Source organism: Lytechinus pictus, chromosome 11 (assembly GCF_037042905.1).
Source record: "Lytechinus pictus isolate F3 Inbred chromosome 11, Lp3.0, whole genome shotgun sequence".
Lineage (NCBI taxonomy): Eukaryota > Metazoa > Echinodermata > Echinoidea > Temnopleuroida > Toxopneustidae > Lytechinus > Lytechinus pictus.
Genome location: NC_087255.1, coordinates 25653713 through 25667759, shown reverse-complemented (window position 1 = coordinate 25667759; position 14047 = coordinate 25653713). Strand labels below are relative to the sequence as shown.

The window sequence follows — 14047 nt, the reverse complement described above, 5'->3', positions numbered from 1 at the left end:
AGATATTTCATTATTTAACAAATAATCTTTATTTATAAATAATGGAAAACTCGAACATTAAATAATGATTATTTATAAATAATGAGAATAATGGTGCACTCGAAAAAATTATTTATAAATAATGAAGTAGACGTTTTCATTATTTAACAAATAATCATTATTTATAAATAATGGAAAACTCAACAAATTATTTATAAATAATGAAAAACAAATAATCATTATTTATAAATAATGAAAAACAAATAATCATTATTTGTAAATAATGAAAAACAAATAATCATTATTTATAAATAATGAAAAACAAATAATCATTATTTATAAATAATGAAAAACAAATAATCATTATTTATAAATAATGAAAAACAAATAATCATTATTTATAAATAATGAAAAACAAATAATCATTATTTATAAATAATGAAAAACAAATAATCATTATTTATAAATAATGGAATGTCGAACTATTATTATTTACAAATAATGAAGTATTACTTGGAATTATATATAAATAATTAGAAATGATATTTTATATAATAGTAGTTATTTACAAATAAAATGTAAATTATATATAAATAATAGTTATTATTTAATAAATAATGATTATATAACAAATAATTGTTCTATATAATAATGGTACATTCGGCGCCTCATAGATTGCATGCTGCAAGCTAGTGTACTATACTGTGAACAAGTGCATGTGGTAGAAGTAGGTGATTACTGAGTCTCGACCGGGAGAAGGTGACCGAAATCTATGAAAAGACGAAGTTGGAGCTTGCTTAGCGTGCAACAACGACGTCAACGATGGAAAGTAAGTTATTTTGTATTTTGCACTTTTATATAGAAGAGGACCAAGGCCAAGCACGTCAAGAGATTAGAATATGATAGGAGCCTACTTTACTTATAATCGGGCGATCAATTTTATGGCACAATAATTTTGATACACGGGAATTTGGCTTCTGTGCAAATCGAATGACTGCTATCACGGAATTGTGATATCCGTATTTAGGACATACGTGTATAAGAATTGCATGCATAAGTAATAGCAATGACACCCTAGTGTATTGTCTCTTTAGCCTATACTTGTCTTAGGGATACTTAGGGAGTAGGCCTATACTGAACGAAGTCACCCCCATATTATGACTCTGCTCTGTACTGTATTCAGTTCCAAGTTCTTTCTCCTCTTTAAGCCGGATCATGTCCTGGTGGGTCAGCGTCGAACTTAAACTTCACTGACACTAGGACCTAGGTGGTTTCAGACCGCCTCGAAGTTCGCCAGTTCGAGGTATTCTCTGATCGGGAAATTTACCCCGATCAGAAAATACCAGGTATTTTGGCGGTGTGAAAGCAAACTACGCGTAATATCCCCGAAAGAAAATACCCGATAAATAGTAGGTACTTGGCGAAATTACGAGAACTTTCGCGGGGATTTTTCCAAGGTCGTGGGTATTTTGGCGGTCCCTGAATGCAAATTACGGGAACTTTTAGCCCAGCGTGTCGTTGGGTGCGGCGCCGTGCATGGGTTGCTGCTGGGCTAGTGATTTTGAATTTCGCGCCTTGCTGCTTATCAGACCATACTGCGCATGCTCGTAACTTCAGGAACTTATCCCGAAGGGTATGTTTCAGGGCGGTGTGAATGCAGGAATAATTAATGGGTATTTTTCAGCCTAAAAAATTTCTCGTAATTTAACGGGGATTCTTGTGATCGAGGCGGTTTGAAACCACCTACTGGTTCACTTCTCCAATTCTTGTACAGTCCGTAGTGTAGACACTGGGCAGTAGAGCCGGCGCACGGCCAATATGGGAGACTCTCCCACTCACACGTATTGCGAGGTTAGTATTGGTAATACCTCGCACCACGAACCGCGTTTGGCAGTGGATTTCTAACTAGTAGTGGGTCGCGCGTGCTGGGATCTCACTTCTTGGGTCCACAACACACGACTTCTATGGCTTGATTTTTCTGTGCGTGGAGGCATGTAATGAACCCTTGGGTGACTCTCTCCAATAAGGGAGACAATCTCCCACATTGGAGACTTGCTTTGCAAAAGGACAAAAGAAACAACACCAACAAAAGCATGATTTTTTTCCACCCAAAATTTTGTCTCACTGAGGTCAGAAGCCCATTTGTTTTGTGTGTGATTGACAACAAAAATCCTTATCAAAACAAAAGTAGACGGTGAATATTTAAAGTAGACGGTGAAAAGGGGTAATTTTTCATGAGGAATCTGCTTATCACATTTTTATTTGCCGCCAAGGTAATCCTTTTGCAGCAAATGTAAACAAAGGAAATTGGACTCCAAAACTGGAGACTGTCTCTGAAATTGGATACCCAAATTCTTTACAAAAGTCTCTGATATTGGAGATAATCTCCCACATTGGAGACAGTCTCCAATATTGGCCGTGCGCCTCTACTGCTGGGTGCATTAACTAATTCATTACTGAGACTTCCATGGTTTTCTCATTCTCATGTAAAAAGATTTCTTACGTTTCTCAGTGACTGAGCTCACTTGTTCACTGCAACCACCCTGCCTGTGGGGAATCTACAGGTTGGACTATGGCATGCCAATGCTGTACAGAGCACACACTTAAAAAAATGATTAAAATATCACTTTTGTGACCAAAATTTCTAATTTCCGTACAGTTGAATTTTTTTTTCATTAGTAACTTGGGAATAATTTTTGTGTTCACTAGAGTGCACAAAAACTTGAATTTTGGGCATATTTTTGTGTACGCCCTTTATTGGTGGAAAATAATATGGCAAGAAAATTTTCATTTTTAGGTGGTCTGTCTTTGACAGATCACCTCTTGATTTCGCTAGAATTTTCTTTATTCTTTATTCTTTATTTATTCATTTTTATTTCTTCCGTACACTTTTTTGTACACACGTTCACTCGAAATCGACATGGTCAATTTCCTTCAAATTTCTGTCAGTCATCAAGCCCTATGATTTCAAGTTAAATCAACTTTTTCAAGGTCATTAGGTCATCGTGACGTCATCCAGGCGCCATTTTGTAAAAATCAGGTCATTATCATATCTCGATAACGAGTCATCAAAAATCAACTATATTTGGTATACATCAACTTCAGGTCAACGGTCAACTTAAGATTTCATCAAATTCCGCGCGCGCACCTCGACGCGCACGTACGCACGCATCAAAATTTTAAAATGCTCAAATTCGTTCCAAATTAATTTTCCATACGTTTCAGGCCATTTAAAGCATTTTGCAAAAAAACGCGCGCACGCACATGCGCGAGCGTTTTGCGCGTAATTGCATCTTCCAACATAGAATCGCCAAATTTTTTTATATCAATGCACCGATAATATAATTCTGAACAAGTTGATACCTTCATCAACCTTCTACGACCATTAATAACGAAATTATCACCCGTTAAACTTTGCAGCACGTGTGCGCGCGAGCTCTCACTACAGGCCATATATGGGCAAAAACATGTCTATTGAAAATTCACTGTAGCTCTTTAAATAGTCCGTTGACCCCAATTTTTTTTTTCATATATCGATAGAGTATGAGTTGTAGATTTGATTTCATGTCACCATTGTCCCTCAATTTGATCATGACGTCATTAAAATTGCGCCTAAACTGAAAATTTCATTTTTTCAAAAATGACGTCATCAAATTTATGCAAATTTGATCATAACTCCGTGAATATTGATCATTTTTCGCCCAGATTTCGATATGTTGTAGTTTAGAATGTACTCTTTCTCGTCAAACACCATGAATTTTCATTTTGAAAAATGCATCATGGTGTAAAATTGCGATGAAAAGAGGCATGTCATTTTTCCTCATTTTACCTGTAATCTCTATGGGACATGACTTTTTCTCACAACTAGATTCTACATTCCTCTATTTCGTGAGCTATATCTCCATTTTTTCTTGTTAGTTATCCCTGAGCTTTTGGTATGATGTAGCTGAGATTCTAAGCTTTCGGGAGTAAGCCCTCCATTTTTCGATCAGATGCCAGGATCATGCCCGTTTTTCGCTTGCAAAATTGGATTTGTAATTCTCAAATTTGCTTACGTGTAATCTCTATGGGAACGTGTAATCTCTATGGGGAATATCGTGGCTCAATGGATAACGCACTTGACTTGAGTTCTCGGGGGCGCAGGTTCGAGTCCTGGGGGTGAACAAGGTGATTTTTTTTTTCTTTTTTTTTTCTTTTTACCACCTCGTATATGATCCTTTATGGTATTTAAAAGGTATGAAAGTTAAAATTTAGCAAGATTAAACAGATTATAATTACTATTTTCATATCACATGTATTTTCATATATCAAAGAGACCCTTTTCACAGTTCTTTATCATCTCCCGACTTTCACAAGTATTCCATCCATAATGAACATTCCGTTGTCATCATGAAGATCATATTGATCTGCTTGAACATGGTAATAGTGATCATGTTGGCGAGAATAAGGACAGACCACCTAATTCGTCCGCATGACGAATTAAAATCTAGTTTTATCTCTATTTTTAATTAAGAAAAAATAATTTAAAGAATCAAATCTACTTAAGGGCCAAGTTGTATGACGAATAGGTGTAATGGAAACTGTCAGTGTAAAAAAATCAAGCATTTGTCCCAAAGAAAAAGAGAAAATAAGCCAAACATTGCCATCCATATTTTGCCGCACATGGAGATATAATTGAGAACAAGGTTATATCATAACCTTGTTCATCGAATGAGTGACTGAGCTTGGAATATACAATTTGTTATCATGACCTCTGGTAGGCCCATGAACCTGACCCAAATCTGGCACTACCTCCTGGTCATATCTATGAAATAACTTGTAAGTTTCAATCATATCCCCTCGCGCATGGCGGTATGCTGTCAATGTAGGGAGTTTCAGTTGGATCAATCTTTGTTCGTATGACGTATCACTCATTCAATGAACAAGGTTATGATATAACCTTGTTCTCAGTTACTTATATCTCCATGTGTGGCAAAATAAGGATGGCAATGTTTGGCTTTTATTCTCTTTTTCTTTGGGACAAATGCTTGATTTTTTTTACACTGACAGTTTCCATTACACCTATTCGGCATACAACTTGGCCCTTAAGTAAATTTGATTCTTTAAATTATTTTTTTCTTAATTAAAAATAGAGATAAAAAATGAACATTTTCTTACCACATTATTTTCCACCAATAGAGGGCATACACAAAAATATGCCCAAAATTCAAGTTTTTGAGCACTCTAGTGAATACAAAAATTAGTCCCAAGTTACTAATGAAAAATAAATTGCAACTGTATGGAAATGAGTCATTTTGGTCACAAAAGTGATATTTTAATCATTTTTTAAAGTGTGTGCTCTGTAGAGCATTGGCATGCCATAGCCCAACCTGTAGATTCCCCACAGGCAGGGTGGTTCGTATGGAAGTTTTTTACCTCGGGTACCAATTTAGTGGCCCTTCTCTGTACATTTTCTATTGCATGAATATGTTTCTTCAAGTAAGGACTCCATACGGCATGTGCATACTCTAAAGGTGGTCTGATCAAAGCTAACAAACTACGTAGCCTAATATAACAAACTACTTAAAATCCCCATTTCATGACAGTATATCAAAAATTTCAGCTCGTGATTTGCGCTCGCATTGATTGTTGAAAATATACCAACTCATGCATTTTATTCATAATTACAGAAGTGCTTTAATGTCCAGTTTTCAGGCCATAAAATTAACAGATATTGCGCTCTCATTATTAGGCTTATTAGATTAATAAATTTCATGATTTACAAAACATGAATAGAGTATCCAATATTTAGGTATACCGGTAAATCTCGAATTTTCTGGTCACGCTTTGCGCTCGCCTCAATTGTTTAGGTATGTACCGATACTTATCCTTCTCACAATTACAAAAAGTGCTTAGAATTTCCATTCTTTAGGTAGAAATGTCAAAATTTTCAGCTGGCGCTTCGCGCCTGCATTATTTGATTGTGGAATATGTAACGTTTTCATGGCTAACTGCAAGGAGCCGTTGACAGATCCTTTTTTTGATCAGATCAAAACATATATTAAACATTTCTGCTCACGCTTCGCACTCACATTGATTATTTAGTTGGATACACATATCGTTTAGGATCCCAAACATTGCCCAGAATGTTTACATTTTAGGACAAAATAATGAAAAAAAAAAAAATGGCTTGCGCTTCGTGCTCGCACTATTTAAATAAGGCTTACAAGATAATTATATATATTTATATTGATTTATAAGAATAAAGCTGAGAAGTGACTATCAGGACTACCCCTTCAAAGAAATCAACTTCGAGCAGCCGATCAGGGAAAATGTGGCTGGAAAAAAATCAGGCCCCCCCCCCCCCCATTGGCAAAGACTGGATCCGCCCCTGCCACATCATGTGCTCAAGGAAACAAGAAAGATTACATAGAGCAGGAAAATACAAAGGATAAAAGAATCATGACAATGGGAAATCAATTAACGAAGATTAGTTTGTTGTTTACAAGCTCAAGTCCAGTTGAGGAAAAAAGGGGGGTTTACAAATTTTATCTGAACAAGCTTTATTTTTATGTAATTTATTTTCTGTTTCATCTGCTTTTTTTGTTTGTGTTTTTTTAGTTTCCACGTGCCATATCACGCGCCTTATCACGTGCCAAATCGCGCACCAAATGACGCGCCATATCGTGCGCCACATTTGTGTGCAAAACAAATGGAGAGTTCGCAAAATCAGTCATTTTGAAGCACGTTTGCCAATTTGAGGATCCCCATAGAAATTACAAGACTTTTCAAACTTCCATGATTGGAATAGCACTTGATTAATCTATGACTGCTCAAAGCGCTTCACGATTATTATTACCCGGTCACTGGATTCATAGCTTTGTTCTTCTATAACCGATTTTGATGAATAAAGTTTTAGATTGCTCCTCTCATTTTATTCTGTCTGATAAGATTGATTCTCATCTTATATTTTGGTTTCCTTTTCATTCAAGTCTTGATATCTTTAGGCCTATCTATTTATTGACACAATTTCTCTTTCCTCTGTTTTCACTTCAGGCACTTTACCCATGTGGGACTTTGTGTCTCCTGAAGAAAATGAAGTACTGATTGATAAGTTCAGAACAGAAAGTAAGAAGGTCATCGACAGGTGGTCCTTGGGGAATGCATCTACTAATGGTGAGCTTGCCTAGCTGTGTTTGTATTGTGATGCTATAAAACATGAAAAAGCCGCCCACATCACAAAGCTTGATAAGTGGTCGTGAAGTTGATTTGTGTCATTTATTGCACGTTTGAATCAATGCAGTCAAGTTTTAAAGTTAGCCCTGCGATTAACCCACTCGAGACTAAATGATTTTGCTATAACAAATATTGTTGTAGACCCCAGTCCGCAAATATGCGGGCTTTGTCTACAATGGGTTAATCATTAAACAGGGCCCAGATTCCCAATGTGGCTGATTTTATAGACATCTCTTCAGAGGAGTGAGGGGGTTGATTTAAGCCCTGAAATTGTTTTCAAATAGTATACATATATACATGTACAATTTATTTCATATAGTTTAATGTTGTAGTAGAATGGTGTAAACGTAATACTTTACTACACGTGACTGGTGAACATTTCTTGCGCTAAATTATCTCTCTTAGCACCTAAGAATTTCCGTTGTGCATAAAGTTGTGGGTAACATTACAAACGTCTGAAATAGTCACCAGGAGGTCATCTACAGATGAAGTAGACTTTTTGAAATTTTCAACAAAGCATTGCTTTTTTGATATTCAGGACATTTTTATGCAACTGATTTTTTATTTCGTTCTTGGAGAATATTTGCATGTGATGTGATGATAGTTTCTTCTCTTTTTTTTCAGAGAGAGATGCAGCAGTTTCTTTTTTGGTGCAGCTTGGAGCTGTAAGAATCACTTTTCAGTCTAGCAGTGATCACATACAATCTGAGAGACGAGGTAAGTTTATGTTTAAGAAAAATAAAATCATATAACATTTCGCTTGACAGATGAAATTACAGAAATTTGCTGGTTCAAACTTGCAGTAAACTGTCGTTTAGATGGGGAGGAATTTTATCTTTCATTCAAAATTTACAATTTCATTGACCCATTTCTTTCATGTTTTCTTTTGATAAAAAAAGTACATCAAAACAAAGTCAGTTGTCATTATTTTCCTTACTAATTATGTTCACTTTTAAACTAACTAACTGGCCATAATTATGCATGTATCAATAGAATATATACAAATATAAAATGGAGTAGGTATATAATTTTTTTTATTCATAATTTGGTAAATTGGGGCATCGGAGGAGCCAGGTTGCCACTCACTGGTGGACATCCTTGAACCAGTACGGACTGATTCAATAATCTGTGGAATATTGTTTGGTTCAGCAGGAAAGGTCTCTTTTTAGAAACATTTGTTCTTTTCTTTTCCTTTCAAAGTGTCCTTCCAATTTGAAGACAGACCGCTTTTGGAGACAAAACATGATGGTCCTGATACAGCAGATCCCCCACCGATGAAGAGTGAGGACATCGATAGAGAGCAATCAAGGGCCTTGACGTCTGATTCACAAGCAAGCAGTTCCAAAGATGTGCCAATGGACTGTGGTTTGGAGACAAAACATGATGGTCCTGATACAGCAGATCCCCCACCGATGAAGAGTGAGGACATCGATAGAGAGCAATCAAGGGCCTTGACGTCTGATTCACAAGCAAGCAGTTCCAAAGATGTGCCAATGGACTGTGGTTTGGAGACAAAACATGATGGTTCTGATACAGCAGATCCCCCACCGATAAAGAATGAGGACATCGATAGCAGAGAGCAATCAGGTGCCTTGACGTCTGCTTCACAAGCAAGCAGTTCTAAAGATGTGCCAATCGACTGTGGTGATGATGAGGACAATGAAAATTGTTCAGCATGGATGAGCGAATCTAGTGATGATGATGATGATGATGATACAGTAACTGCAAAGGAGGATGATAGAAGTGCAACTCAACAACCAAGCGAGGAACATCCATGTCCTAATTGCCATGCCATCCTACACAGCACCTGGGAATTAGATCTGCACAAAGTGAACGATTGTTCTGAGGATCCCATCAAGTATGTGTACAATTGCGATCAATGCACAAAGTCTTTTCTCTGGAAGCTTAAGCTAATTTCGCATTTACGCATTGATCATAAAATGACCCCTCATGATGTTATTGTAAAACTTGAAGAATTGGAAAGTACCAAAATTCAAAAAGGTATGAAAATTAAGACATCCAAGAAGGAATCACACAGACGGCAAGGCCTCAGGAAATCTAGAGCAGAAAGAAAGAGGCAAAAAGTGTCAGGGAGAAAGAAAAAGGGTGAAGGGAGTGTACAGAAAATGAAACGAACCAGAAGCAACATAGCAGTTGCACCTCCGAAATTAAAGAGACTGTGTGTCCGTCTTAAAAAAATAAAAACGGACGATAGGAATGAATTCAGTTCTTCCAGCAGGCAGACAAGATCTAGTAAGACAGCTGTGGTTTCTAATGTAGATATAGCACCACAGAACTGTACTTCTAATGATCATCAAAACCTAGAAGCCTTGGATGCTAAATCCAATTGTGAAAGACGTGCTATAGTGGAAGTTGGTGAAGATGAAATTGTGAGGGAAGAGAAGACTGAATGTAAAGACAATGAAAGACAGACTGTGTGGCCAGAGTCTGAGCTCAGTGAAGCTAGACTATTAGAAGAGAATGACCATTCATTAGCTAACTCTGAGAGCAGTGATGACAAGGGATTTACTGATGAGAATGTAGATACATGTACCCCCTCTAGCCCTACAAATGAGAATATAAAAAGTGAGGTTCTCACTGACCCGATTGTTGATGACACCCCGGAAGTCATGCTTGAGCCGAGTGAAGAAATTGATCAAAAGAATGTTAGAATTGAAAAGGGAAGAAAGGTATGTGACCAAAATACATGTAACTCCACCATTAGTTCAAAATCAGAGAGTAAAGAAAGCATTTTTAGATGCTTGCTCTGTGATATGGAATTTAAAAAGGCTTATCAATACCGCAAGCACATGTTTGATTGTCATAAAGAAAGCAGGTATCGGGAGTTCACATGCAGTACATGTGATAAAATGTTTTTGAAGAAATCAATATACACAACTCACATCAAAACCCATATGGACAGAAACAAACGTCAGAAATATCACTGCAAGGAATGCAATAAGTCCTTCTTGTCGAAGTACGATCACATTCTTCATATGGACTGGCATGCTGAGAAATTCAAATGTGAAACGTGTGGTAAGTTGCTTTCGAGCAAACAAACACTGGAGAGTCATATCAAATGTGTTCACAACAAGTTGAAGTACCCCTGCCACCTCTGTGAGAAGGTATTTGCAAATGAAAAGTATTTAAAGTGGCATATAGAAGACCACGAACTAGGACGGAAATATAAATGTGGAGAATGTGGAGGAACCTTCCTCCGTCCTCATCAACTGAAATCACACAAGGAACTTGTCCATTCAGGTGCCTGTCAATGCTCTTGTGAACATTGCGGAGCAACTTTCAAGACTCCACAGATCTTGAAACAGCACACTGACACTGTCCACTCCCTTGTTTACAAGTACTCTTGTGATGTTTGCGGGAAGAAATTCAACCGCACATCCATCCTGAATCGTCATAAGAAGGTCCATTCCAATGACCCGATGTTGAGGCGTTTTCCTTGTACACTGTGCGATAAGCGTTTCAATGATCAAAGCAAGTTGAAGGTTCATATGGATTGGCATAATAACGTCAGGTCACATACGTGCGTAATATGCGAGAAGTCGTTTTTGACCAAAGGTAACCTAACCAAGCACATGTTTACCCACCAGGATAAGAAACGCCATGAATGTGAAATTTGTTCTGTAGGTTTTATAGACCTGCCACAACTAAGGAAACATCTCAAAGTAAAGCACAAGGTCACCCTAAAAAAAATTAACACCAATGCAAGACTTGAAGCCACCAAGTTAGTTGAAGATGAACACCTAGTCAATAAATCTGCTGCAGGGCCACTTTTACCATCAGACTCAAGGTCTGCAGACACTGCCAACGATGGTCCAGTTCATCATCAAGAACACTTGACCAATGACAATGTTTATCAAGTATCTGAGGCCAGCATGTATCAAGTACCTGAGCCCAGTGTCAGTGAAAGTGTAGGACAACTGCTTCTAGAAATGGTGACTTTGTAGATGCATGCCAAATTAATCTTGAAGATTGATATATATATATATATATTCTGAATATTGCTCACAAGCTTTCGTTTGGATGACGGATGCTTTTAATTTGGCAGTGAACTGCAACTGTACTGTCATTAGGTGTACTAAAGTGTTTCTGTCCTCTGACTCTCAGAAACAGTGGGTCATGAGGCCCCGTTGAATGAAATTACTATTATTTGGTAGCTTTACCATCCAATGGTAACTACCGTGGTAACGCTGATCAACGGCCAATCAAAATAAGGATCCCATATAAGTTACCATTGCATGGCAAAGCTACCATAATGGTAACTTTTATGCAATGGGCCCTGGATTTGAATCCCAGCCATGTTGTCCATTTCCGTCAGCAAGGGAGTTTCCATGCTGTGCCGCACTCAACCAAGGTGTGGTATGTTGACCTGGGAGCATTAACTACAGTAATACATGTGCAAATGGTTCAGTTGTCAATTACATCATTGTAAAAACATCCATCCTAACCATAAGCTCCCTTTTCTTGTAAACTAACAGGTACAGTAAAATCTTGAAAACAATGATCACCTCTCTTGTAATTGATTGTGACAGGGGTGTGAGAGATCAGATTTTTATCCGATTCCCGATTTTGGGGGTTTTGATTTTCAGCTTAATTTCAGCTTATTTTTGGCTTTCCTCTGTACAAAAAGTATGGGAGCTCTTTCTATTTCAGATTTTTCAACACTCTTCAGCTTTTTTCAGATCTTTTTATTTGTGACCACTCACCCCCCTGTTGTGAGGCAAACTGTTCAGAATACAGTTTCCTTTTTACCAGTAGGTACCTTGTATTGGTGAGTTTGTACAAGGAATCCATGTGGGTGTTTCATCAAGCTGACCATAAGCTACGAGTGACTTCATGAATGACTGGTGATCCTTTCTTGTGGCAAATAATACACACCAGATTTTAATTGGTATGGATGTAGTTCCTATTAGAAAGGGTCACCAGTCGCCCATCCGGAGGTTATGGAGTTTTGTCCCCACTAAACCAATTTGGCAGAAGAGTCTACCCACTGCAGAAACAGTAGCGTTTCAAAAGCATCTTTAGACAAGTGCAAGTCTCTAATATGCTCAAATATAGTAGTTGTATCAAAACTGTTATTTCTGTTGATATGATAGATATATCAGCTAATACATTTAACAATTTACCATTTGGAAGTATAAATAATTTGAATTCTAATGATACGTTGGTTTTGTTTCTAGGACTATGCATAGACTTTTATACCAGCGTATGACTGCAAAATAGCAGACGGGTCACTTCAACTGCCCATATATTATGGACAGTTTGTCCCTCACAATGCAGTCAATACATGTATTTACAATTGATTGAAACTATAGTTTACACCTTGCCAAAGACTTTTGAATTAGCATAAATTGTAATTGTAAAATATGATTGTACATTTTATGAATAGGCCTACATGGCCCATGATATGAGAGCATTAAAAGCTGTAACTTTACAATGACATCTGACAATATGAACTTTGTGTAGGTTTAAGAGCCAAAAGCAATTCCATATTCTTGCATTTCATACCGTTGCTGGTAAACATTGCTGTAAATATATATTTCTTGTAACTCACTGTATAATGTGACCTGTTTTGTTTGGTTATTTCGCCTCCACTGTAATGAGCTATAGGGCTTTCATTGGTAGAAAATGGGGTACTATTTTATCTACTTTTTCTTTTCTTTCCTTCCTTTTATCAATATTGCTTTTCCCCCTTTTTCTCTCCTTTTTTTCTTTTATATTTTACTTTTTTATCTTTTTATTTTCTTTAATCAACCCCCCCTTTTTTTCTTTATCTTCTTGTTCCCCCTCCATTGTGTATGCCCCCTTTCCCTCTGCCTCTACTAAGAGCAGATCTAGGATTTCATAAAAAATGATCCAAAGGGGGTATCAACAAAAAAATGTTTGTCACCCAAATATGTAAGTTTAGTTTGTCAGAAGCAAAATGCGTTATAACTAGTGCTTATTTGATGCCAATGGGAGTAATGTTCATGCCAAACCTCCCTTTTATATGAATCCATTCTCTCAAGACTAGAATGATATAATTAATAAAATTAAAATAAAATCCTTTAAAATTATATAAAATCTTATTTCTGCAATTTAAAGATACATACACCATATTAACACTTTCAATGCAACTTTGGCCCTGTAACACAAAGGTTAGTGATGAATTACTAAATGAAGTGGCCTATCAAGTTTATTGATGCATGCGCATTTTGTTCAGTAGATTGACGAGGAACCAATCAGAATTGTTCTTTCAAATTTACAATTAAATGCACTGAACCTTTGTGTTGCTGGGCCTAGGTGAAAGAGGGGTAGAGAACTGAATTGTAAATGAACTTGGAAAGAGGCTAGTCTTCAGGTGCAGACCCTGATTGAAACTGATCAACAATTTGGTATTCACACATTAAGACCAGCACAAATAAATTAAAATCCCTGAATGACTGAGAGGGACCTTCTGTACATAGTAAAAGGAAGGAACCTTAGGCTGCATATTCAGGCCTCTTTCTGTGAGGGAATGGTTTGAACTTGAAAGTAAAAACATATATGGATTAAAGACTGACAAAGAGTGTATGAGGTGAGTGGAGTATTCAAAAGACCCTTGCACTATTAAAATTAATATGAAAGAATAAGAACTTCATTCAGAATAAAAAAAAGAAAATGGAAAGATCTCAATTCAATCTATACCTAAATTTCTGAACTGAGAAATCAGAAAACCGTACATATTATCACCCTACCCCACTGGCGTACCTAGGATTTTCCAGAAGGGGGGCAAATTTTTTGGAGGATATTTCGTTCCCGAAAAAATTTGACAAAAAAAAAAAAAGTCTTCAAGTTTTTGTCAGGGGGGGCAGGG

The 14047-nt window shown here is 37.0% G+C and overlaps 1 protein-coding gene across 2 annotated transcripts; it reads left to right on the top strand.

The window, feature by feature from the left end:
• Nucleotides 1–680: 680 nt before the first annotated feature.
• Nucleotides 681–12773, top strand: LOC129272028 (zinc finger protein 91-like). 2 transcript variants are annotated; one of them, XR_010295007.1, is made up of 5 exons: nt 681–808; nt 7015–7134; nt 7819–7911; nt 8395–12059; nt 12139–12773. XR_010295007.1 is itself a non-coding variant. In XM_064106210.1 (4 exons), exons 1-4 carry the CDS (start codon nt 802–804, stop codon nt 11157–11159), a joined length of 2985 nt encoding a protein of 994 aa, XP_063962280.1. In that variant the 5' UTR covers nt 681–801; the 3' UTR covers nt 11160–12773. The 2 variants fall into 2 exon arrangements, 1 of the variants encoding a protein (XP_063962280.1); XM_064106210.1 differs by having other exon boundaries at nt 8395–12773.
• Nucleotides 12774–14047: the final 1274 nt, after the last annotated feature.

Bases quoted from the DNA above. Each gene is read 5' to 3' on its own strand.
- LOC129272028 (XM_064106210.1), top strand. The intron at 7,135-7,818 runs GTGAGCTTGCCT...CTTTTTTTTCAG, and splicing joins GGGGAATGCATCTACTAATG to AGAGAGATGCAGCAGTTTCT. The intron at 7,912-8,394 runs GTAAGTTTATGT...TTCCTTTCAAAG, and splicing joins CATACAATCTGAGAGACGAG to TGTCCTTCCAATTTGAAGAC.